Source organism: Triturus cristatus, chromosome 5_2 (genome assembly GCF_964204655.1).
Source record: "Triturus cristatus chromosome 5_2, aTriCri1.1, whole genome shotgun sequence".
NCBI lineage: Eukaryota > Metazoa > Chordata > Amphibia > Caudata > Salamandridae > Triturus > Triturus cristatus.
The window spans coordinates 267,336,501-267,363,766 of record NC_140588.1 but is presented as its reverse complement, the minus strand read 5'-3'; the positions used below and the strand labels follow the sequence as shown (position 1 = coordinate 267,363,766).

Below are 27,266 nucleotides of genomic sequence, written 5' to 3'. Positions count from 1 at the left end.
GTTCTCTAGTGCTTACTGAAAGGTTATGGTGCATAACTGAATTATACATTCTAAGCAAAATCTACACCCAAGTACAATTTCACCCCACGCAGTCCTACAGGGTCCAGTGAGGTATCAATGTTAGGGTAAACATGCATCCAAGGTATAGAACCACAGCATTTAAATGTATTTTTTATTTTCTCTGAGGCCCCTCTCCAAATCCCACAATCCTTAAAAATTCTCTTACTCCCCAAAATCCTTACCTTTCCCTGAACCCTAAAAACTCCTTACTACCCCACACCCATACCCAATTCTGAATCCTACCAACTGCCCACTGCCCCTTATTACACCTACATTTACCCATTCCCGAATCCTAAAAACTGTTATCTCCCTGCACCCTTACCGATCCCTGAAACCCCAAAAGGCCCTCCCTATCCCTTACTAACCCCTACCTTTACCCATCACTGAACCCTAAAAATCCTTCTATCCCATACTTACCTATGTCCAACCCTCAAACTTAAAAAACATTTCACCATTGCACCCTTACCCAGCCCTTACTACCCCTACCTTTATCTATCACTGAACCTTAAAAATCCCTTACTACCCCTTACTTACTCCTACCCATACCCAACCCTGAACCCCTTAAAACCCCTTACACCTCTTAATTCCCCTTAATTACTTTATTAAAATATATTTAAAATTAGATACATGCATGATAAAGTCTCACGTTGTTAAGTGCTAGAAAATGACATGCGTAATACTTACCTATGAGGTAACAGTTGCATGATAAGCGTAACTTTTGGTAAAGCATGTGTTGAAAAGACTTCTTTCTCTTGTAAGGGTAGTAAAATCCTCATATTTCAATCATGTGGTACCCCAGAATGGGCAGAGTATACCACCTACAGTTTTCAAGTGTTGCAGAGTTGTGGGGGCGGGGGAGATGGAGGAAGTGCACCACTCCCCAGAAGATGCCCCACAAAGGTAGCACTAAGACTACCAGGGGATTACATTTATTACAAAAGGAGAGGGTTTGCCTAAATTAAAGTGCTCCTGTACCTGGTGATTTTCATCTTACTTTTGGAGCGTGGGGGTATCTACTGGTTGATCCTAAACCTGCAGTAGCAGCATAGAAAAAATATAAATATGACTCTGGGGCCCATATTTTCAATCCAGTTCTTCAATGACAATGTGATGATTGAAAATGCAAAGTTTTATATCCTCATGAATAATATTGAATGTTGATACTATCCCCATTGATTTCAACGGTGTTGCAATGGTGGATTACAACCTGTTTTTGCTTTTAGTAATTTGTTGACCCGCTGACAAAGGCAGGAAACCTACTTCATTGATATTGACACACCCTTGTATTGTGATATCGTATCTTGCATAGTTAGCGGTATTGTGGTCATAGAGTTCAGGACCCACTAGGGGTGAAACGTGTTATAGGGATGTCACCTATTTCTATCTGCCTGATTGCACATATTAGTAACTAACATTTAATATTTAGCAGTGTGTAATAAAAGTACTTTTCCTTTTTATAAGAAAACGCACTAACTGGACAATAATTTATTGATTGTCGTTGTTGCGTGCCAGTGAGCTGAGGTTACTAGCCCATCCCCCCTCCACTAAGTAAGCTTTGGACAGCTCTGCTTTGCTACACTGAGAGAGTCAAATGCTTCTATGGTGTACTTGGTTCCCAGTAAAAGTGTGGTCTTGTCCGTTTTGAAGGAACTCACTTCCTTGGCAACTAGTAACCTAATTTCTTACATTGGTTGACAGCGCTGGGATCAATATTATCCAGTTCCGGGACACACCAATAACATGTGATAAGTTCAGTTTTGGGGGACATTACCTATGCATTAAAGCGCAAATATCAGAACGCAAGGCTCTGGGAGGGGTTCGAAGGATTGGTACTGGGAACTTAATATGTGGGAAAGAAAGCTCCAGCACATATACTCCTTCTGGAGCCCTTGATGCTTGATGTATTAACTGTGTTTAATGTGACTGTTTTGCATTTTGAAATGATCTGATGATGAAGTGAGCATTCATAAAACTAATTGTATTGGAGGGATCCCTAGTGTTGCATTAGGGTTCCACCCATTTAGTATGCCCGAATTCTTTGCTTTTTGGATCACCCGATTTTGGACTTTTAACTGCGAGTGCATCTCACTACTGGTATCTCACTCATGGTAAACATATGGCAAACAGATTGCGTGTTTACTGCCAGTGTCTGCCTTTTAAGATAAGGGTGCTGAGATGCAGCAAGGGTAAGGGGCACCTGGCTGGTTTCACATGAACAAGTGTGCACACGTGTGTGCACACATTTTGCGAAATGCGCATGGAAGCCTACTGTTGTGCACAGCCCAGTAACTGCACACACGTAGCCTGGCGCAATGGGGATTCTGCAGGATTAGATATTCACCTGGGATAGGTATTATTATGTTAATGTGCACTAATAGGGAAAGCCAGCCTGATTGACTGTTTTTTCTATAGTGACAATCTATTAAACAGATAGGGAGAGTACTTCCTTAGAGTGCAGTTTTGCTCCCCTTTCGCCAATAGAGACCATTGAGGTCTTGAATTGGGATGTAACTTGTGCTGGAAAATCAATTATGCAACTTTGAAAGTGATATCTGTACACTTTATGGGTCATCCAGAGTTATCATATTTCTCTGGCTCAGCTGAGGATCAGTGCCCAGGCCATTTATCACCCTGCTATGCCCAGTTAAATACATGTCTCTCCAGCAGCAGGAACAAAGTCCTCCCCACACAAAGGGAGCAATTAACAGCACTTCACCCAGCTCCTGAGGAGGAAAGGGGTGGGGTGAAATGATCTACATCAATCACTCAGCTGCCACACTGCACCAGGGATGGGCCTGACCAAGCCCACTGAACAGAGTAGAGAGTCCAGACAACTGGAGCCAACCCAAAGGGGGATCTGTTGTACCTTCCAGTGTGCCAGCCCCTGGCAGTGATGTCAGCCCCAGGAGCTGATGTGACCAGTGACTCCTGAATGACTCCATTTTGGACTGTCCCAGCATGCTGTGCAAGAAGGTTGGGACAGGGATGGAGAGGTGATAAGGTACCCTAGGATTGGCCAAGGGTGTTTGACTTCTGGAACCTTCCTCTCCCCTTTAAAAACTCTGGCACTACGGGAGACTCTCTCTTTGGGATCACCAATCTTGTGGATTTTTCTACACTTCGCTGCTGGATCTAGGGAACGCCATGGAGGACTGGAAGGAGGAACCCCCTGATCCATACTCAGGACTAAGGATTCTGCCCAGTTGACCCCAGGACCAGTGGGTCTCCCCATGGGCCAGTGAGGCTGCCCCCCTTACACCCACTGAGGACCAGTTGGGGGAAAGTCCTGGACTTTTGTGTGCCCAGAAGCCAAGATCAGGAGGAAAGCTGATGCAGGGAACCAGGAGAACAAGCTCTTAGAAGACTGCACCACTTTGGAGGTGAGAAGGGTTGCTGCAACTGCAGCTGGTGTCTAGAGCTCTCCACCAGATGTAAAATGAGCCCAGGATCATCCAATTTGGACAAAGGGCGACTGTGTTATGGCATTTCAAAGTTTGGCCACCATTTCTGCCTGGAGAGCACGTGGCTCCACTGCCTGGCGGGTAAAATTCCCCTGTTGTGGAACAGGCCCCGGGAATGGCACAAGGAATAAGGCATATATAAAAATGTTGCCGGAGTGAGGGCATGTATGGGACCCCCTCCTCTCTTGAAGTTTTTTGCCCAGGGAGCCTGTCCTCTGGGCATATTTAGATTTTTAGGCACCCCAACCCCGGACCCCCAATGCATCCAGAGAAAAAGGAGATACTAAATTGAGGGTGCATCGTTGCACTCACCCGCAATCGTGGGAAGGAGCCCAAGACACCAACCCAGGAGAAGGGGAGGGGGAGCACTGCCTTCTCCTTTATGTGGCCAGCCTACCCGCTCCCCGAGCCTGTGATTGAGCCACCCGCTCCCCGTGTCTGGAACTGGGGGGAGCAAGAGGCCAGACACCAATGACGTGCCTGCTTGCACTGGAGTGCTGCCAGCACAGGGAACCAGCATGGGTGGCCGGACATGGGCTCCCGAGCTGCCCCCAAATGTAAAATCCACCGAGACAAAAACGGTGCAGCATGAGGAAGCAAAATAAACAACACAAAAAAAGAACATGCATCACAGCTCTCCTGTTCAGCTGGACATCTGATAACTCAAGATTCACTGCTCCTGGAGGAGCGCCCCATAATGCCCTGCTGGGCATGGTGATTTTTTACTAGTTTTGGCCATGTTTCTCCCTTTCTGCTGGCCCCAGGATAATGGGGTTACCACCAACAAATTCAGGAGGATACTGCCTTTAACCCAAAAAGAATTTCCAAAGTCCCTACCGTAAGTTGGGCGGGAATCTGAAAATACTAACAGCCCAGGATTTTTCTTATATATTCAAACACTCCCAAACCTGACCCTTTTGTTCTATAGACAGGATGGCTGTGTTTTCTAAGGGTTATGTGTATGTTTGCATTCATTATGGCTGAAAGGCCTAAAGGTGGCTAGAGGCAGTACATGTTTTGAGACAGCATCTAGGGGCCATATGTTTGGTTGCAATGCAGTATCATTACAACGTGACGTTCTCTAGGGGCTGCTTTTATAAGTGCAATTTACGGTGAAAAATATACAAAAAGTACACAGACACAGGTTTCACGCATTCCAAAAGTTTTATTGGTTCACCATAATGATGTCAATGATTTTTGTTCACAGTATATAGGTTACAATGATTTTTGTTCAAAGTATATATGTTGCATCAGTATTAATAAGTGCATTCATGCTGGAGTATTGTTTTTGGCGGATGCATTTTATTACACAATGAGGATTTTAACATGTGACTGCTGTTCTTCAACTTGACAAAACCAATAAACTCACTTGATAGGGTTGTGTTACACCTTTAGAGGGTCACAAGTGATTTTACAAAGTCATATATGATATTTTCTACCTGCCAATGTAAATATTTGTAAATTATTGCATAGTATTCAGTAGTTTGTGTGCAAAAATTGTACTACTCCTTTTTCTAATGAAAAAGTACTGACTGGCTAATCATTTATTGAGTGTTAATATTGTGCGCCAGTGGATGGTGATTACTAGGTCACACCACCTCCCCAGAGTAAGCCTTGGTCCTTGGACTGCGCTGTCTCCCTACCCTGAGAGAATCAAGCGCTACAAGGGGACGCTTGGCTCCCAGTAAGGGGATTGTGGACTTATTACTTGTGCAGGCCACACAGCTAATAACCCACTTTCCTACATTGGTGGCAGCAGTGGAACCAGTGCTCATTGAATCCTAACACTATATATTCAAGGCCTATATGATGAGGGATCTTCTAAATAGGTTTAGGGACTGAGACATGTACCTACACCATAGATTGAGATGAAGATGCAAGCCTTGCTTCTTGAATTACAGGACTTGATTTAGGGGCTCCAGGAAATTCCTGCAGTTGTGGACAGAGTCTAGGGGTTCCAGCCAGCAGAGGGGCGTGGTCCCTGAGAAAGTTTCCCATGGAGGGGGAAAAAGTTGTGGTTCCCAAGGTCCCCACAGGTTGTCTGCTATAGTAGGGAGCTATTCACAGTTGTCTCATGTAGGTGGTAGGCCAGGTAAGGGGAGGGTTCCTGAGGTAGAAGGTGTAGTGGTAGCCCCTGAAGTGATAGAAGATAGGAAATGAGTGCCCTAATCCCCCAGGTTGGCTAGTGACTGACACAGAAGACATTTGAGAGGGATGGCAGAATTTCCAGGTTCCCGGGATGGGCTAGTGGTGGGCTCTGATGACAGGGCAAGGTAGGCGACAGCCCAGTATAGTACAGGATGTCATCCTATCAACTGTTTTGTGCGATCTATTGTAGGGGTGGGAGTAACTCAAGTAACTTGTTGTAGCATAATTGAGCAAACCTCCTGCAAAATTAAATGAGATTATGCAGAATTCTGTGAGGAGTGAAACCCAGCACTTAGCACTATTTTCTTTGCACCCTTGCATCCAAAATGGAACCGATGATGCATTTTGTGACAAGAAAATTGAGCTAAATGTAACAGAACAGGGACCGCAGTAGCCTGCAGCCGCTCGCACTAAATTCATTGTTCCTGTGCTCCTGCTGTAGGGGATTTTATGCCAAATGACTCATAGTTTTGCAAACGTGTGTAATTGCATACATTTCTGTAATTTCACATAAAAAGAGTAATACAAAATTACCTAAATTACTCCAATTATTATAGCGTAATAAATAATTTGCCCAGGCCTAACCCTGAGGTGAAGGCTGTCATGATGCCCAGCCTGGTGTCCCCTCAGGTAGTTCCTGTCAGATCAGACCCTATGCACAAGGAACAGGGGCCCATGAGACAGTGAAGGTGCAGTAGGCGGGTGAGCCTGCAGTGAAGGTACCAGCTCCAGATAGAGGGGACCCTGCACATTAGTCTGGTGGGAGGAAACTTATTTTGTTAGGGATTGTCACTCTGAGCTGTCAAATGGACAGGCTGTGGGGGGCTCTGTCTTAGCAGGTGCCCTGTAGGTGTACCAGTGTTGGGATGTGAGGCCCTTAGGTCCCTTGAGAAGTCATGACTTGCCAGGGATTGGTTCATCTGGTGAGTACAACTCTCAGCTGTTGTGGCGTAAGAGGTGAGTGAAACCACAGCGACAACGAGGTGGTTGAGAGATGCCTGTTGTAGAGGGAGGGGATTCTTAGCATCAGTCTGGATTAGTGTCAGACACTTGTGTGAAGGATTGTAGGTCTGAGCTGTTGAAATGATAGGCTGCAGAGGACTCCGTCTTCGCAGACTCCTTCCTGGTTCACTTTGGGTGCACCAGCCTGGAGATGCAAGTCCCTGAGACCCCTAAGAAGTCATGGTTTGCAAGTTATGTACTCAGTTTGTGAGGTCTGCTCATCAACTGAGTGAGAGGAAAGGCAACAGCGTGTGCCTATAGAGTGACCTGTTACATTTCACAGGGGGATCTGTAGGGTTCTTAGTTTGTCTCCAGCTTAACCACTGGGAGGCCTGGAAGTGACCTGATGTGGGCCTTGGTGAGATATGCCTACACAGTGGCCGTGGCACTTCTTGTTGACCCAGTGGGGCTTAAGAGTCCATGGGTGGGGGGTTTAGATCCAATTCTTGCAGATGATATTTAAGACGGGATTCCCAGGATAGTTGCTACTGGTGGGGCTGCTAAGAGGTGTCGCTCTGTAAGGGGAGTACTCTGGTTTGAGCAGGCTGTACTTTAGTGAGGAAAGTCAATCACTCCATAGGGTTGATGGCAGCTATAGCTCCAAGCCTAAGTGCTGTCGGTGAGGGTTAGAGGTCCTGTGAGGTGCCTGCATCTGCATCTTTAAAGTGTTGTGATCTGGATGAGTGAGGTTATTTGGGTTCTGTATTCTTCAGAGGGAGAACAGTCAGTGACGTGAGGGACAGTTTCAGGCATGAAGGTATCAGTGCTAAACCCTGGACCTTTGTCATGAAGAGTGAGGTGGCCACAAAGTTGTTAAGCCCATGGCAAGGGGAGGCCTAGACCTGCTTAGGCCATGCAGGCACGTGGTTTCCTGGAAGCATCCAACCTAGAACCTGCCCTGCTTCCGGGGGAGGCGCGCTGCAAACCCGCCCCTACTTAAGCAGCTGCACTGGGGCAGGCTGGTCTCTGCTTCCTGTCTGCCCCAGTGTGCGGCCATCCACACCGGCCCAGCACGACATCCTCCAGCGAGTCGAGGAGCTGTTGGGGCCTTCGTCATCCCGGATTTTGCAAGAAACCTCCCTGGGAGCCGTGCAGGTTATTGAGTTTATACTCACCTGACCCAAGAGTTTAAGGGCTCTCGGGCGTGGCTCCGGGGAGGCTAGGGGGCCCCGTAGGTAAACTTAGTGCGAGGGAGCGTTGTTGGTGATGGTGGTCACATAGGTGAAAGGCATTTTGGGACTTTTGGATTGAGGCGGCCGCAAGGGGACATTACCCGGGGTAATGCCCCGGGTAATGGCAGCCTTAGGGGCGGCAGGTTTGGACCCTGCAGAGTACGCTTCCCATTCTTTTTGTATTGGCACAGCAACAACTGACGCCAGCATGGGATTGACAGGACAGGTGGTACAAAGGACAGGCCGTTGGAAGTCGGATTGCTATAAACGATACGTAAGGTTGAACATGTTGTGATCGTCGCCGTGAAGTGCGTTTTGGTGCCTTACCCCTCTTTTTGTCTTTTACCAATGCAGGTGGTGGAGAGGTTAGGGTGATCCGGCTGTTGAACGCCTCATTGCCGCCGGCTTACGCTGGAGCTGGAGTCGTTACAGATGTGCTGGTGGTAGGGCACTCCTATGTGAGGCGTGCCCAGATGGTTCATTTTGCAGGTAACTACGCATTACAAGCATTAAAGTACGGTTATCGGCTGACTTTCTGTGGCCAAGGTGGTCTATGTGTGTCTGGAATGAGGACTGCACTGGACAGAATGTTGCCCCGGAGGCTTACGCTTCCAGGGGTGATAATAGTGCATATAGGATGCAATCACATCGCTGAATTGGGTCGGAGAGACCTGTGTGAGCTGATTATTTCCGAAATGTGTGGGCTGGCAAAGAAATTCCCGGGGGCCACAATCGTTTGGTCCAATATGATTCTGAGGGCGAAATGGCAAGGTGGTAAGTCAGTGAAAGCCATCAATGAATCAGTGAAAAGATTAAATTGGAAACTTGGTAAGTTATTCAGGACGGAGAGGTTGTCAGCCATATCTCATGGCTGCATTAGGGGAGAGCGTTTTCTCTTGCAGGATGGAGTGCATTTACCTTATGAAGGTAACACAATGTTTCTTGAAAACTTGCTGGCCTGGTTAGGCCAGCACAATTCGGTTGGCAGGGGGGGGCCCAGATAGTAGGTGAACTATGCTGGCCTGTGGCAGTGAGCTCAAGATTGGGGGGTGTGGTTTTAATTTTGTTGAATAAATACGGCCTGGGGGTCTCACGACCCCCGGTCCCAAAGGAATACAGAAGTGGTTTCAATTTCATTGAGGTTGGGGGTGTGCTTTTAGGGTAGATGTACATTTGCTTAGGCCATCAGAGACTCCCTGATCATATGCATACCAGCAAACTGGGGTTACTATCCCATGCCACCTCCCCTGAGTGGGCATTGGACTGCTCTGCTTTGCTACCCTGACAGAGTCAGGTGCTATAATGGAGTACTTAGTTCCTAGTGAAGAGAAATGTGTGAACCTATTACTTGTGAAGGCTCACATCCTTTACAACTAATATTTCAACACTTATGATATCAAATGATGAAATCCACCCTGGAATTAACATGGTATCTTGCTGAATGTACTCATTTTGTAGCTTCGGCCAAAACTCAGTAAGAGATGCATTTGGAGTTTATAAGTTTAAAATATACAACTTACAAAAATCATCTTTCTGCAGACTGAATATAAGCCATCTGTCTTCATCATTGACCTCTGCTGAAATAGCTTTAAAGTTAGCTTTCTTTGCTGCCAAGGTAACCACACAGTTTCTCTTATCCTTGGCTAGGGAGAAGGTTACCTTAACAGAGCAGGTATTTCTGAGAGAAATTGTTTCATTGGTTCCTACCTTTGTCTCCTGTAGACATCCTATAACACTATCCATTAAATGGAAATATTCCAAGATCTTCGTTCTTTTTACAGGTGGTTTAGTCCTTTAGTGTGCATTTAATTATATCCATAAAACCATTAAGTGATTTATCAGGTGTTCAGGGTGAAACAGTTTATGAAGCTCTCTGGGATAAATGATGTATTCACAATGAGTTTGGACTGTACCATTGGTTCACATAAATGGCTCCTAGGTGTTGCAGAAAATCCGCCCCCATCTGAGCATAAAGGGCACTAAACAACCCAAAACAGAGACACAAGAGACCTAATCGAAACTAAAAACTAAAAAATACACCCTTTGTGTCCCCCATCCTTTTATCCTCTCACTATTGTTAATAGGGAACTGTAAAAAATGGGATTTTGGTTGACTGGTTTTGGAGCCTTGGTCAAGCAGCAACCGCAATCCTTGCCAAGATAAGGCACAAGCAACCCCCAAATTAACCTGTACTCAACCCACTCGTAGCTTGGCACAGAGCAGTCAGGCTTAACTTGGAGGCAATATGTAAAGTATTTGTACAACATTCCAAAGAGGACATAGTGACAACACACCAAAAAGAACCTCACACTAGGTGTAGTATAATAGATTATTTTTTTTATAAATAAAACAAGACCAAAACAACAAAAATCCACTTAGTAGAACCAGAGAAATTCGATTTCAAGGATTTTAGTAAAATAGCACCTAAAATCACAAAGCGTCAACTGGATATCTAGTCGCGCCGAACCGGGACAAAGTCACAAGTTCAGGCTGACCATAATGGAGCGTGGTTATCTAAAGGGACCCAGTAAGGTCTGCTGAACAAAGTAAATTAAATCTGGGCTGAGGAGCTTTGCGATGATTTGCATAGAAAATATGTTGCACAGCCGAAGCGATTTGTTGGTTCCAAGGTGCGGCGAGGCTGCAGTGCAAGATCATTGAGGATCCCGCTGACAAAGGCTTGCGGTGCGAAGTCCGGCGTCGAGGATGCCTTGCGCAGTCGGGCATTGCATTGGTTCCGGAGAGCTGCGAGGCTGCCATGTGGAGTCTGCCATCGTGGCTGATGTCGACGAGAGATGTGAGGGCCTGTGCCAGGCATGCTTCGTGCAGTCAGGGCAATGCATCAGTTATGAGGAATGCACTGGCTATGCAGGTCTTTGCGAGTGTTCGATACATGCAGCAGAGGAGATGCATCGGTTCTGAGATCCACGGAGACAGGGAAGCACCTTAGGTTCACTTCAAGCATCCATGACTAGAGTGGCACCACTTGGCAAGGTAGACTCACAGATCGTTAGAGGTCAAATGTGGGTGCAAGGTTGTTGGAAGCCTGTTGTGTCCGTGAGACTTTAGATAAGGAGGCCAGCCAACTAGCCCTTTGAGTCACTCTGGGGTTCTGGATTCAAGTGATGCAGGCCCAGTCCTTCTTACCCAGACAAGAGGGCAGCAGGCAGCAGGTCAGCACAACAGGTTAGCAGTCCTTTCTGAACAGCAGTCCAGCAGATTGGCAGTCCTTTCAGAAGCACATCTGTCCTTTATCCTGGCAGAGTACCCACAGGTCCAGAAGTGTCCTGAAGAGTTGGTGTCTGAGGTCCAATATCTATACCCAATTGAGCCTTTGAGGTCGGGGAGAAGCTTCTAGAGGTTTCCCTTTGAAGTCCCCAGGCACCCTGCCTCCCCTGTTCTGGCCCCAGACTAACTACATGGGGCATGCAGCCCTCTGTGTGGAGGCAGGGCATAGCCTATTCAAGTGTAAGTGGGGCTGTACCCAGCTCTGCCCTCCCATCCTGCCAGTGATGGTCCATCCAGCCAAACCTAAGCTCTCTATTGTATGTGGCTGTCTAGGAGGAATACACAAGATCAACTGCCAGCTACACCCAGTAATATAACCCAGATGCAAACTATTAATCAATCAGCATTTACAAAGCGTGGCTAATCACCCGATAGGGTATCAGGTGCTTGCAGGTCCTGGAGGCTTATTCGAACAGCCAGGTCATGAGGCCATTTGGAATTCCAGAAGTGAGGTGATGGTCCGGATTTGCTTGGGGAGGATTTTCTGTTCCAGGTATTTGCAGCGATGTGAGAGAAGGACCATCCTCCACTTCTGCTTTGGTAGATGCAGGGAGTAAGAGTAAGTGAGACGGACGCAGAGTGTAGTCTTCTCAACAGTCAGTGGAAGTTCAGGCGGTGGTTAATGTAGGCATGTGCTTGGTTGTACAGAGCCTTGGGGGCGTGGGTCAGTTGAAAAGGAACCTCTTCTGTATGGGGAGCCAGTGGAGTTGCCTGAGGTGGGGTGTGATGTGGGTTCATCAGGGAAGGCAGAGGAAGGGTCTGGTTGTAGCATTCTGTACAGTCTGAAGTCTCAGTAGGAGGGGTGCAGTGATTCCTATGTAGAGGGTGTTGCTGTAGTCCAGTCGGCTGGTGATGAGAGCCTATGCCAGGGTGCATCTCGTGTGGAGGGATAGCCACTTGAAGATCTTAAGTAGCATGCACAAAGTGAGGAAGCAGGCAGAGGAGACTGCATTGATCTGTGATTACATGGTGAGCTTGTTGTCAATGATGATTCTAAGGCTTCTGGTGTGGTCAGAGGGAGTGGGTGCAGGTACTAGGTCTGATGGACACTAGGAGTCGTTCAATGCGTTGCTGCTGTTACCAAAGATAAGTACTCCTATCTTGTCTGTGTTCAGCTGCAGGATGTTGTTCTTCATCCAGTCTGCGATGCTTGCCATGCATCTGTGAAAGTTGGTTGTGGTGGTGGTGGGGTCGTTGGTGAGTGAAAGGATGAGTTGGGTGTCGTCTGTGTAGGAATTTATGTTGAGACCGTGGGATCTGACAATGTTGGCCAGCAGGGTCATATAATTATTGAAGAGCATGGGGCTCAGGGATGAGCCTTGCGTGATACCGCAGGTGATCTCCTTTGGTACAGAGGTGAAATATGGTAGGTGGATGCTTTGGGTTCTTCTGGTGAGGAAGGAGGTGATTAATCTGAGCGTGTCCCTTTGGATGCTGATGTGGTGGAGTCTTTTGATCAGCTTGTGGTGGGATACGGTGTTGAAGGCTGCTGAGGGGTCGAGGAGCTGCTGAATCTCCTCAGTCGAGGAGGCTTCAGGTGTCATTGGTGGATGCGATCAGGATGCTTTCAGTGCTGTGATTGCTGTGGAAGCCGGAATGGGAGGTGTTGAGTAGCTGGTTCTGCTCCAGGTGTGTTATGAGTTGCTTCTTGATGATCTTTTGCAGTATCGCCACTGGGAATGGCAGCAGGGAGATTGGCCAGTAGTTTTTGAGTTCGCTGGGGTCAGCGGAGGGTTTTTTGAGTAGTGGTCTGACTTTGGTATGTTTTCAGGCATCGGAAACAGGATGGTTGAACAGGATGGTGAGTTCCTGGCCGATCCTTTGGTTTCCGAGTTTGAAGGCTACAGGAACTAAATGGCTTTCTTTCCAACTTTCTAAAAGTTGTATTTTCAAAGTTGTGATGAAAAAATCTGACGTCACCATAAGTTTGAATTTTTTACCCCAATTCTACAAACACCAAACATAAAGGGATTAACTGTTCCCATTTGGAATTTGCACTACTCTATGGGTGACTTAAATGTATCAAAAAAGAAAGTTTGGGCCTGGCAAAAGATTTGTTTTGCTAGGTCGATATGGCAGTTTAAAGCTGCATGCAAAAGCTCTGCAATGGCAAGCCGCCTGAGATGTATTTAAAGGGCTACTTAAGTGGGTGGCTCAATCAGTGCTGCAGACCCGCTAATAGCATTTAAATTACAGGCCCTGGGCTCATGTAGTGCCTCTTTACTAGGGACTTACAAGTAAGCAAATATGGCAAATGGGTAAAAGCTAATGTTACCATGTCTTAAGGAGAGAGCACAAGCACTCTAGCACTAACTAGCAGTGGTAAAGTACACAGAGTATTAAGGGCAACAAAAACGAATTCTGCAAAAAGGAAATAGGAGGAGTTAAAACAAAACGTTTGGGGATGACCCTGCAGAAAGGGCCAAGTCCAACACTGATGAATTAAAACAAAACAACTAAGAGAACAACAGCTGACCAAGGTCAAGCACCTCAATTTCAATAGTATTGTATATTAAAGATCAAGTGCAACAACTGGGCTACTCATCTTTGTCTTGTGTATTTTTTATGTTTCTCAGAATATTTATATGTATTTATGATTAATTGTAGCTTTTTCACTTTATCTCTCCTATTGTGTTGTATTGTGGATTGGTTATTTGTTTTGTACTTTTTAATGTATATATATGTATATTTATGTGTAACAAAATGTATTTTTGATTGTTACAGCCCTGACGAAATTCCCTGTGGCACTAGGGAACGAAACGCGTTGGCTGTGTGCCTTTTTTAGTAAAAAACCTTTATTTTAATATTGCTCTCCCCTGAGGCGGAAGCCGGGGGATTCTCTCTCTATCCTTTATTTTTAAAAACTTGTACCTGCACTTGTACTAGCTGATATTGTCCGTGCATAGGGCAATGATTAGTTCGATGTATTTTTAAATACATTTTGGGTGGCTAAACCTTGGCGCTTACCTTCTATAAATCATCGCGCGCTGCAAAGCGCGACTGCAGCTTTCATCCCCAACAGCGCTGCCCTCTCGGTCGCGGTCACGTGACTTCTCCTACCTCACCCGCCATCTTGAGGAGGGAAGGGCTGCGCTCCAGTCTATCCAGCACTCCCCCCCTTCCCGCCCCCTCGATGTATAAAAGTATAGGCACTTCCCGTCCGCGCAGCGGGCGGGCGCAGCGAGCGCGCCGGAGGCGCGCCAGAGGCAAGCCCGTCTGCGCCCGTCCGCGCCGGGACCGGGCCCAGGGCCACAACCCCTGCCCAAAAGGTATCAGGAGACTTTAAAACATACACCAGCCATAACCTACATGCGCTTCGACCACTCAATATGGCCAAATGTTCAAAAATCAATCCCTCAGAGATCCATAAGGATACTGCCATCATTTGCCCTCACTGTTATGACACTATCCCATTAATACTTCCCCAAACTAACGGCTCTTCAACCAAACATGATGTAGGTGCTGTCACTTCCATAGCCCTTATAAATGCTCGCTCACTCGGTAAGCATAGGCAGGAAATATTTGATCTGATAACTGATTTTAAACTCGATATACTGTTTATCACCGAAACATGGACAGATGATACTTCACAGCCAGACTTGGTCATCGCCGTTCCAGAGGGATTTAAAGCCTACTGTCAGGACAGGCCTAAACAAAGAGGGGGTGGGCTGGCCATAATTGCCAGAGATTCATATCCTGTCAGAACGACATCTATTCCATCCACTTCCTGTGAGGCCATGCAATTTGCTATCAACATTTCCCCCCTGTTTAATTTCAAGGGTATACTAATATATCGTCCTCCAGGATCAAAGACAACCTTCCTGTCCAACATAAACACCATGATGGAATCTGTAGCCACAGAAAGTAGCTTCACGGTTCTAGGTGACCTGAACTTTCACTTAGATCTAGGTCCCCTTACCGATTCTGCCGCCCTCATCTCTGATCTAGGTACCCTAGGGCTAAAACAACTTGTCACATCCTCTACCCATCAAGCAGGCCACATTTTAGACCCCATCTTTTCTAACCTAGAAGGACTGCAAATCACCAATATTTTGCCTATGCCGTGGACCGACCACTCTGCAATTTTTGCAAATATAGCCACCAATAATCACTGTAATAATAATCCTCAACCTATACCTAAACAATCTTTTAAAGATTGGAAAAATATAAATCAAGAAGATTTGAAGCTCATACTAGAACAAACCCACCCAGTGTTCGCTTCAGACCCCAATTTAGCGCTCCAGCAATTATACGACTGGATGGGCCAGGCAACACACCAATCAGCCCCTTCTAAAGAACACTCTAGTAATAGAGCTAAACCCACCGCACCTTGGTACAATGACAAACTAAGGACACAAAAACAGATAAATCGTAGCAAGGAAAGAACTTGGAGAAAAGACTATGATACTAGTAGTAAATCTGTCTATAAGGAATCCTTAGCACTATACAAAAACATGATAGCGGAAGCAAAAAAAGAATACTACAGTGATCAAATTGAGAAAGCTAAGAACTCCAGCAAACAACTATTCTTAATCACCAGAGCATTATCAGGCAATTCCCCAGACCTCACTCCCCCCCCGTCACAATTTTTGTGTGACTCTCTTGCCTCTTTTTTCTACACTAAAGTAGATGATATTTACCAGGCGTTCTCTTCCAAATCACCTCCGGGTTCAATCTCATCTACCACTCTCCCCCCAGCTAACACGTTCCCTTGCTTCCAACCAGTCACCCCGGACCAAATAAAAAATACATTATCTACCATTAAATCAGGTTCACCCCTGGACCCCTGCCCTTTATCTGTACTTAGACCAGTAATGGATGCCATTATACCGGCACTCACGCAGGTTTGCAATTTAATATTGCTGTCGGGCAATTATCCGGACCCTCTCAAAAACACTTTACTAAAACCTCTGCTAAAAAAACCCTCACTGGACAAAAGTGAGTTAAAAAACTATCGACCAATTGCTAGTCTACCCTTCATGGCAAAGATGATTGAAAAAATCATGACTACCCAGATTTCCGAGTTTATTGAAAAACATCAGCTTCTCGACAACACGCAGTTTGGGTTTAGAAAACATCACGGGACAGAGACAGCCTTGATCAAAGCCGCTGATGATATCAGGGTCATCAGGGACCAGGGTGGCACTGCCATACTGGTTCTGCTAGATTTATCAGCGGCTTTCGACACGGTCGACCACAACACCTTGGGCGACCGTGTCCAAGGACTTGGCATCTGCCACACTGCCAAAAACCTAATAGCGTCCTTCCTAGCCAAAAGAACGCAGGCTGTCATTCTGGGACCCTTTCAATCAGCTCAACTCTCTGCTCCCTGCGGAGTTCCTCAAGGCTCATCCCTGAGTCCGACACTTTTCAACATCTATGTGTCGGACCTTGCTAAGACCATCAAAGCACATGGGATGAGCCTAACCTCTTACGCCGACGACACCCAACTAGTGTTGGCGATTAAAGGCGACGGAGAGCAAGTAGCTGAAAAATTTAAGAAAGGGCTCCTAGATATAGGAGACTGGATGGCTACAAACTGCCTAAAGCTAAACTCGGAAAAAACCGAGGTACTCATCTTCGGTCCACTCTCTCCAGCCTGGTCCACCTGTTGGTGGCCAGAGACCTTCGGTACTCCTCCTACGCCCACCTCGAAGGTTAGGAACCTTGGTGTCATCTTTGATGATGGACTAAATTTCATGAACCACGCCAACAAAACAGTATCAACAGCACACTTGAAGTTAAAAATGATCCGGAAAATATGCCCTTTTCTCCCTGACTCTGCCATTAAGACACTGGTTTCTGCCCTGGTCCTCTCATCCCTGGACTATTGCAATGGGCTATTCCTCAATGCTCAAACCATACTAATTGCAAAACTTCAAACAATACAAAATGCGACAGCTCGCCTTCTTACCGGCAAAACAAAGTTTGAACCCATTTCCAAAAACATAAAAGATCTTCATTCGCTTACTGTGCAAAAAAGAATTCATTTCAAATCACTCTGCATAGTATTTAAAACAATCAATAATCAAGGACCACATTTTCTAAGAGACCAATTACAATCTTACAAACCCACAAGAGCTTTACGATCAGCCACTCTTAGCCAACTGGTCGTCCCTCGCACCAAAACAGTTACCTGGGGTGACCGACGCTTTTTGGTGGCGGCCCCCAGACTCTGGAACACCTTGCCCCTTAACATCAGACAAAGTGTTACACTGCTTCAGTTCCGCAAACTCTTGAAAACCTGGCTGTTCTCTCATTAACCTCTTTTTCTTTTCTTCCCTCACATCTGTTCAATTAACTGGTTTACCCCCTCACATTTCCTTGTCAATATTGGTTTTTAGCGCCAAGACGCCTACGGGTATATGCAGCGCTTTACAAATATTAAAAATAAATAAATAAATAAATAAATAAATAAATAAATAAAACATCTATGAATAAAAGAAGAATCGTTTTGGATTTCCAGTGTACTTTCTATTTTTGACTTCCATTAGAGTGCACCTTCCATTTTTTTGTCCAACACTGATGAATTGCATTTTTTTTGTTTTAAAACAATAGTTTTTATACTATTACTACACCTAACTATTGCAGCATCACTTTACCTGTTTTTATAGTGAATTTCTACTTTTTTTATGTAATGTCAGATATTATTACTTACGTGACTATAAAGTCATTTCAGCTTTTGTGTTTTTTCAGTGAATATAGATATACATATAGATATACATATACACACATACTGACTTATATATGTTTGCTTTACATAATTAAATGACAGTGTGTAAATATTATCTATATGCATATAATTAGAAATATATAGACACAAACATTCAAAATCATATTTACACACTTTAAGTAAATATGTAGGCTCATGTATTCCCTCAATCACTGCTAGGCAGAAAGATAGATGGGCATATTAAGGTGTGTCCCAGCATGCAGTGTCGGGTTTCTGTGCCACGTCATTATTGTTTGTTGCGAAAAGTGGACCAGGGTGGAATGATTGTTTAACACTGCTTTGCCTCACAATCCGGCCAATAAAATGTCCTGGGCTTATATTTTACAATTCAATTCAAGATTAGGTGAGAATTTGAGACTCTATTTTATATTTGTGGAGTGAGTATCTCTAATGGGTGGGATACATGACGCATCGGTAATTAACTCAGCTTTCGCTAAAAAAGATATGTAATTGTAAAGTTACAATCGCAGCAGGTTCAAAAGTCAATAATTCATGACTACCATGTTATTCAGTAGTGGTACTGTGTCTCACAGATGAATTTCGGAATAACAAAATGAGTTTGACAGGGATACATTAAATAGCGCCTACAGCTACTATGGCACAAGACCTTTTTTTCAGCATAGAGGTACAGGAGCAGAGTGACGAAACAGATACTCTGTAGACTTGTAGGAGATGGTATTATGTTACAACCCGTCTGAAGTATTGACACTATGGTCCAGTGTGGACACAGGGTTGCTGAGTATCAATCCCAATTTTACCACCTGAGTAGATTCACTCGAGTGGTTATATAACTAGGTGCATTTTTAAGCTTGGATATGACAATTAGACTCATATAAAGATGCATAATTGTTTTTAAAGATGTAATTTTGTTGATTATTCGATACTGACATGATCTCATGGCACAATTTTGTTCAGTCTAATTTGGTGATGAGAATTGGTGTGGCCTTGCATCCTGGCAACCTCGGCCTCTATCAGGATAAGGGTTAGCATCGAGTTATGTGGTAAGTACGAAGGTATGTTAATCACATGTGTTCATTCACTGGACTAGACCTGTACTGCTGTATAAGACCCACGGTTCATGGTCTGTGGTGGCAGAAGCATAATTAAAAGAGATGATTGAAGGGCATAGGTTGTGCACAGCTGACACAGGGCACCCTGTCCTGCTGCACAAACAGTAACTCTTGAAATGATAACTGAAAGCATTCGCCAATTATGTACAGGGGCTGTATCGCAGAAAGTGCCCCGGGGGCACAAAGGGCGTTTGCATCCGCTTTGCTCGTCCCCGGTGCATTTTGGTATTACAGAATGGGCCACAGCCACTTGTGCAGCTCCTCCTGTAGCACCGATGGCACTAGCGGACTTAAAGCGCCAGTGCTATCTGCAGGGGGCGTTCCCTCATTTGCATGGGGGCATGCTCCATGCAAATGAGGGAATCCCTTTGCCTCTGCGCCCGTGCCTTATTACAGGCGTGGGCGCAGAGGCAAAGAAGCCCTCAGGAGGCACACTGACAGTGTGCCACTGTCAGTGCCCCCCCTGATGGCAGCCCACTGGTGGGGGAAAGGGGGTCCCATGGACCCCTCAGACATCGCACTGCAGGTGGGTGCAGTCAGTGACTGCACCCACCTGCAAGGGGACCTAATCACCTTCAAAAGTGCAGGCAAGTTGCCGCCTGCACTGTGAAAACACAGAGCAGCTGTAAAACAGCTTTTCCATTTTTCACCTAAATAAGTTGCTTTGGGGGCAGCATAGTAATAGGGCGCATTTTCATTGTTTACGCCGAGCGCCCCTTTTTAAAGGTGCGCCCGGCGTTAACAATGAAAATTCGCTTATTGAGTAATGTGGCCCCAGGTGTGCAAGTGGCTCGCAACTTCTGAAAATCTTTTTTGCGATCTGAAAATGTTGTAAATTATAAATAAAGCGTTCTTACATTGTCTGTTCGTGCAGAATCGGAAACACTGCATAAGCTGATAATGTGAGGAAAAGATGAGGCCAACTTATCAAATTTAAATATGGGTGTCAGTAGTTATGGTAAGGGTAAGCGACTAGCAGAGGTTCATTACAGAATCTGAGTGTAAGATTTATCCCTTCCGTAGCCAGGAATGTTTCTTTTTTTACCTTTTTTTACCTTTTTGCACTTTAACGCTCTCCCAGGTTTGTCTTCCATCCTCACCTACAGGTAGTGCAAGAAATAAGCCCGTCAGATCCCTGGTATGCCACTTACTATTGAGCCTGATCCAGGCCAGCCTCTGTGAATATCCTGAATCTTTGCCAGTGCAAATTGCCATCAGAGGCTGTACCGTTTGTTTTCTGTCTGGTTTCTGTTTGAAGCAGCAACCTGCAGATGGCGAAGGTGGTTTCTTATGTTCACCACCAGCTTGGTTCAATACAAAGTCCTCACATAAAAGTCACCTCCCCTCCTGTTGCTGGTGTCTCATCCTGGCTGAAAGCTATCTGGGGCCCTATTATGTAAAGGGGCACTTTCCCTGTTTGGGCCCGGCGCACCTTAAATCAGGTGTGCCAGATACAAACAGGGAAAGTGAGCCCTATTACATGGAATGCTCTGCCCTTGCGGTAGCCGCAAACTCGCGCTGCCCTAGGGGCAGTGCTTTCCTGTGAAAAACAGAGCGGCTGTTTTGAAGCCGCTCCGTGTTTTCACAGTGCAGGTGGCAACCCGGCCGCCCTTTTAAAGGGGATTAGAGATCCCCTTGCAGGCGGGTACAGTCAGCGACTGCACTCACCTGCAAAGGGATGTCTGGGGGTCCATGGGACCCCATGTCCCACCGCCAGAGGGCTGCTCTCACTTGACACACTGTCAGTGTGCCTCCTGAGAGCTTCTTTGCTTCTGCACCCAGGTCTGTAATACAGCGTTGGTGCAGAGGCAAAGGGAGTCCTTCATTTGCAGGGGTACGCACCTAAGCAAATGAGGTTGCACCCCCTGCGCATTGCACTGGCACTTTATGTGCGCAAGTGCTATCGGTATTACAAAAGGAGCAACACAAGCATCTGCGGCCCCTTCTGAATACCAAAGTGCCCCGGGTGCGAAAAGCGGGCGCAAACGCATGTTGCACCCCAGGGCACTCTGTAATACGGCCACTTGAGCCTATTGCCTAGATGCCAATTTCATGGAGTGAAACAGGCATTCAGCTTGTTATCAATTTACAAGTGATTAAGAGAAACTATGATTTGATTCTTGTCTTTCTTCACCCCTTATGGAATAGATATGCATGCACTATAAAAATGTCTCAAATATCTACCGTTATAAGTATTTCATACAGTTAACGACTTAAACGGCACTTGCTAATGTATGTATTTTTAAAGTTCTTTTATAGCACTACCCATCCCAATGTAGAATGTCAGAGTGCTTTACATCACACACACACTATACAGAGACAATGCAAAGCGCACACGTACACACACACACTATGAAGAGACAATGAATCATTCAAAAGAGTAAATCAAGGTGCAGAAATTGTGACAAGACAATGAGAGTGACAAGGTGTAGGGTTCACTTTACAACCATACTTGTAGAAACACGAAGTCATGAATTTAAATGCAACACAGAGGTTGGGGTTGTATGTAATAACTTTAATTACTACCCAAAGGAACCACTTTTAGAAATGTTAGAATAATTATTTATTGAGAAAAATAACCTATGCCTTACAGTTTGGCTGCAACTTCCTGATGTTGGTCCATAGCTCATTTAGCTATAGTAAAATTGTACCTCGAGAGCTACAGGTAACAAAAGGATTGCTGTGACACTAGTGGATACCAACTTAACTATCTACATAAAATGCAAATCTGTGATCTGCATGTTACATATTGTGCTTGCAGCAGGCACATTATCCCTCTCTGCTATGTGATGAGCCAAAACTGTGATTAGATAAATGAAAGATCTCTCCATAAAGTACATTAACCATCAGCTATCTAATCATTATTATAATATATTGAACATTTTTGGGTAGATCTCTGCAACAGGTGCCTTATCCCATAGGATGTTCAGAAAGCCGCCTGTCTGTGACCAATTAAGTAATACAGAACAGTTTTATTTTTGAATTTCTCCTTCTTGCTAATTTCTTTATAGAGATTTAAGGAAAAATAAGGGCCAAATTTATCAAAGAGTTGCACCGCCCTTGCACCACGCAACGGTGCAAGAGCGACGCAACTCTTAAGTTAGATTTATCAAGCCATGCAAAGCCACCTTGCGTGGCCCTGAGTGGCTTGATAAATCTGGAGTAATGTAACACAGCGCAATTCATTTATAATGAATATAGCATTAATAATTAACTGTTGTTGTGGTCATCTCTAAATTAGCTAGACATCGCCACCTTATGGCAGTCTGTCACAAACTCTGGTGCTGACAATTAAGTGCCAGTGCCGAGCACTGGAAACCACCAGCTCAAATTAAGCACTGGTTAAAAAGTGGTCATGATGCTTTCGTTATATGTCCCGCTTGCTGCCACAATACTGCAAATGTTGTTGCGCTGCTCCCCTTAACTTTCCGGGACCAGACTGGGGAAGCAAGACCAGTTCAGGCAAAAATGCTCAAACTTGACGTGCTCCCTTCATCTCCTCACGCAATTTCTTTCCATCGATCCATTCTCCCTCTCATCGTTTGATTGCTTTCTCTCTACCTTCCTAATATATCCCCGCTCTGGAAGCGTCCTCATGTCTGCCGCAGTTAAACTCGTCGAGTTGGGATTTTTTTTGGTGTGCAGTTTTTTCATAGCGCGAACACGACCCAAAGGTATTGGAGTGCCTTCTTTACACAGGCACCAGCTATTAATAGGCACGGGGGAGATTAAGTGACTTCTCCAGAATAACAGGATGTTGAGATGACGCCGAGACTCGAACCTGGTTTCCCAACTCCTAAATTGGTAGCTCTGGCCGTTACGCCTAAGGAGCACCTGTGGGCTTTCGAAATTGTACTGATGCAGTTCAAGGGAAAGAGATGCACGCCGCGTACTCCATATTGTAATCCTTTCTTTGTCGTTGTGCTAGTGATGGCGTGCCAGACCTGCTTCACGCTTCGTCTCTTTGCGCTGTGACGTAATATCTTCACTATTAGGATCAAGTGTCAAATTCCAATAGGCTGCCCTGCCTTGTTACACCTTGGGTTTAAATCCAATGGATCAATTTCTTATATTTATTTTCTTCACCTTTATCTTTGTTTAAACATACAATTTTCACCATTTACTCTCCTTTTATCTTCAATTCATTTTATTTAAACGAAGGTATCTCACAAAATCTCAGGAGTGGGTCCCAAAAGCTGTGACATTTATTAAAACCGCCCAATGCATTTCGGGAAGTGGGTGAACCTTGTAGGAAACATTGTGAAGAAACCAGGGCATATGAATGATATGAGAATGCCATTAGGGCCTAAACACGGCTAAATGCAATGCGTAAATCGAGTGGTTATTATGTTGCTGATTTATGACTGAAATACCTTGTCTTTTTAATTCTAATGCAGTGCTTTATGAAAGAGGATGAAATTAGCTAAATTATTCTATTTTGGACATTATAGATGCCCCTGAAGAAGGGAACTAACTTCCCGAAATGCATTGGGCGGTTTTAATAAATGTCACGGCTTGTGGAACCCACTCCTGACTCCTGAGATTTTGTGAGATACCTTCGTTTAAATAAAATGAATTGAAGATAAAAGGAGAGTAAATGGTGAAAAAATTGTACGTTTAAACAAAGATAAAGGTGAAGAAAATAAATATAAGAAATTGATCCATTGGATTTAAACCCAAGGTGTAGTGCAGCCTGATGGAATCTGACACTTGATTCTAATAGTGAAGGCTTTTGAAATTGCCCACCAGAGGCCCCATCCCACTTACCGGGGTCATGGCGGTTAAATGAAAGCCCTGTCCAGCCCTGTATGCTTCAATATAGTAATGAAACTCATTTTAGCCTCCCCGCAGGATAAAAAAGCTAAATTGAGACTGATTCGTTTTTCACCTGAAACTTTCACGTATACTTTCTGCAGCAGGCGCATTGACCGTTGTAAGCAGGACAAAGTAGTGATACTTGTGTCCGGGGCAGATTTACAAGCCCCGTGCAACACTTTTGCGCCACCGTTGCGTCACTTTTGTGACGCAGCGGCGGTGTAAAAAATGCAGGCAATTTACAATGTGACACATCTAGGGAGATGTGTCATGTTGTAAAGACCTGCAACACATTATACATGAGTCATTTATAATGAATGCAGGGTGGGCGTTCCCACGCATGAAAGCCTCTTAAAAGTGACGCAGTGAAATCTACAAGATTTCACTGCGTCACTTCTAGGACGCCACTGCAAGCATAAGGAGTACCACAGTGTAGTGGGAATAGGCCTAAAAATGCATTGCTGCGGTTGCGTCGTGCTTGCGACACGACTCCAGCAATGCGTGACTTTTGCCCCAACAGATGCATCAGAATTTCTGACGCATCTGTCAATCCTTGCGCCATTAGGCAGATCCATGGTGGCGCAAGGGTTTCCCACGGTAAGGCAGGGAAAGTGACGCATCTCTACAGATGCGTCACTTTCATGTAAATCTGCCACTCTATGTTTACTGCTCTACACCTTGAAATATCAGATCAGTGTGTATATAGCGCATATATGCCCAAATACTACTAATCTCTCAAAACATCAGGCGCTATATTATCGAGTTAATCGGAAGGATGGAAGGCTGAGCTGGCCCTACCTGCTTTATACAACTCATAAATTATCGCGGTCGTACAGGTTGGAAGGGGTGAGACTGAACTGAATATAACAGGCCCACCTCACCGTCTAGCGGAAGCTCTGTACTCACGTCAGATCTATCGCAGACTTTCAGCACCCGCAGCACGTTCTTACAGACGTTGTCCAGTGGGGTGTTGCCCCCGACACATGTGACGGCCAGCACCTTCACATGAGGAGCCGCCAGGGCCATCATGATAGCCTGGGCATCATCCGTCCCACAGTCCACGTCGATGAGGAACTTTTGCTTCTTCGGGGCGTGGGACATCGTGCAGGCGTGGACGAGGAAGCTATTCAACAGGAAGATTGCAGGAAGAGACAAGATCAGAGTGAGGCAAGGGTCTGGGCTCGCGGGGTATTTATTGAGACGAGCGTCCGGATGGCCCAGCCTGGGGCCGAGAGAACCCCGCCCCTCACATGATGTTGTCGAGACAGACTCACAGGTCAGCGCGCCTCAGCCCGAAGGCAGGAGCGCAGAGTATCTCAACTCGCATCCATCCCCTTCCCAGGCAGAACCCACAGAACCAGTTCTACCGCTCCCTGCAGCCCCTTCCCCCTGCCGCACCGTTCACACAAACTATGTAATATTTGCACGTTTACAAAAGGTGCTGAATTTTCTCAGACCTAATACAGGAACGACGGACAGTGCTAGTGTAATCAGCACACATATTTATGTTTGTTTTTATTTAAAGGGTATGTATAATTTTTTTTACGAAGATGTTCCTAACACAAACGGATTTCGATGTATTTTGTTAATCGATTTTGGGTAATCGTACAGATATTTTTTAAATCTATTTTGTAAAGTATTATATTTGCCGGTTATTATGCCAGCATAAGCGACTTGTGACGTAACAATACTCGACCACAGAGACCTTCACTTTGCATGGAGGAAGTTGGGGCTTGTGGGCCCAAGCAGTGTGGTGTTTGTGTGTGGAAGCAGTTTTCAAAATAGCTCTTACTTCACAGAGACGGTGCTTGGGGGCGTGTCCCAACTTCCCTTATGGTTTCTGGGCAGGAATGCAAGTTATTTAAGCCACCTTGGACGAATGCCAGGAGATGGGCATCTAAGAAACACAAGCATTGGCAAAGCCAATAGGTCTCACCCATGCAAGAGCTATTTACTTTGCCAATATGTTTTAGCCATGTTGTACACCAGCTTGGCTGCTATTCAGCATGGCTACAAGTTAGTGGGGTACAGCAGAGTGGCGTGGAGTTGTAGAGTGGCGCAGAGAGGAGTAAATTGTTGTAGAGTGGAGTGGCATAGAGTGAAGTGGCGTAGAGTAGAATGGAGTAGTTTGTCGCAGAATAGAGTGGAGTAAAGTGGCATGGAGTGACAGAAGCATCGTTGAGAGGAGAAGAATTGGAGAGTGGCATAGAGTGGCGTAGAGTGCAGTAGAGCTGAGTGGCATAGAGTGGAGTGGAGTTTATTGGAGTAGAGCATCATAGAGTTAATTATTGTAGAGTGTCATTGGCATTAAGTAGAGTGGTGCAAAGTAGATTAGCATAGAGTGCAGGGGCGTAGAGTGCATTGGTTTTAAGTAAAGTGAGGCAGAGTGAATTGGCATAGAGTGCAGTGACGTAGAGTGGGGTAGAGTGTAGTTGCTTAGAATAGATTGGTGCAGAGTAGAAGGCAGTGGCAGAGTGTAGATTCTTTCAGAGTAAAGTCAAGTGGTGTAGAGTGGAGTGGTGCAAAGTAGAGTGCAGGGGCGTGATGTAGAATCACATAGAGCGCAGTGGCGTAGAGTAAAGTGATGCAGAATAGATTAGAGTGGCTTGCAGTGTAGCGGCATAGAGTGCATTGGCAGAGAGTGCAGTAGAGTGACATAGAGTTAAGTGAAGCAAAGTAGATAGAGTGCAGTGGTATACAGTGCCGTGGCATAGAGTAGAGTGGCGTAGAGTACAGTTGTGCAGAGTAGAATAGAGTGGCATAGAGTGCAATGATGTAGAGCGCAATGATGTGGAGTGGCACAGTGTGTAGTGGCATAGAATGCAGTGGTGCAGAGTAGAGTGGCATTGAGTTTAGTAGCGGAGAGTGCGGTCTTGCAGAGTAGATTGGCATTGAGTGTAGTGACTGAGAGTGCAGTGGCACAGTGTAGAGTGGTGCAGCGAGCAGTGACCTAGAGTACAGTGGTGCAGAGTAGAGCAGTGGCGGCTCCTCCGCTAATGCGGAGGAGCATCGCCCTACAAGAAAAATAACATGATAATGACAATGTTATTATCTTTAGATTTTTTATTATTGGCTATGTAAAGCCTCTGCGGGAGGGCGGGCTGCGCTCCCCGAAGAGCAGGGGAAGAAGTGGTGCCACTCTCAAAAGTGCGCATGACTGTTTGACCAGCCGTCTTGGGCTGGCCAAATTATCATATGCACTTGGCATGTTTTTCACCGGGCTGTGGCGGACAGCCTAGTGGGAACATGCCCAGCCACCCATAGCATAGCAGCGTTGTGATTGGTCAGGGGAGTCGGGAGCCTGGGTGCTTCCTGGTTCGTTGACAGAAGAGAACAGAGGAAAGTGGCCGCCGGGAAGGTAGGTGACTTTTTTTCTCAACCCCTTTACTTTTTTTAATCCCCCCTCCCTCCCTGCTCACCACTACTGCCCCGTAGCAGCCGCTACTGGAGTAGAGTGGCGTAAAATGCAATGTCACAGAACTCAATGGTATAGAGTGGTGTAGCAGTGGCATAGTGA

The 27,266-nt window shown here is 45.6% G+C and overlaps 1 protein-coding gene across 1 annotated transcript in view; it reads right to left on the bottom strand.

Moving 5' to 3' along the window:
• Positions 1-25,043, bottom strand: part of LOC146822857 (uncharacterized) — a 127,343-nt gene extending 102,300 nt beyond the window's left edge. The window contains exon 1 of the mRNA XM_085607029.1: positions 24,656-25,043. Coding sequence (XP_085463155.1) covers positions 24,656-24,850 — 195 coding nt within the window. The 5' untranslated portion in view covers positions 24,851-25,043. The remainder of the gene's footprint in view (positions 1-24,655) is intronic.
• Positions 25,044-27,266: the final 2,223 nt, after the last annotated feature.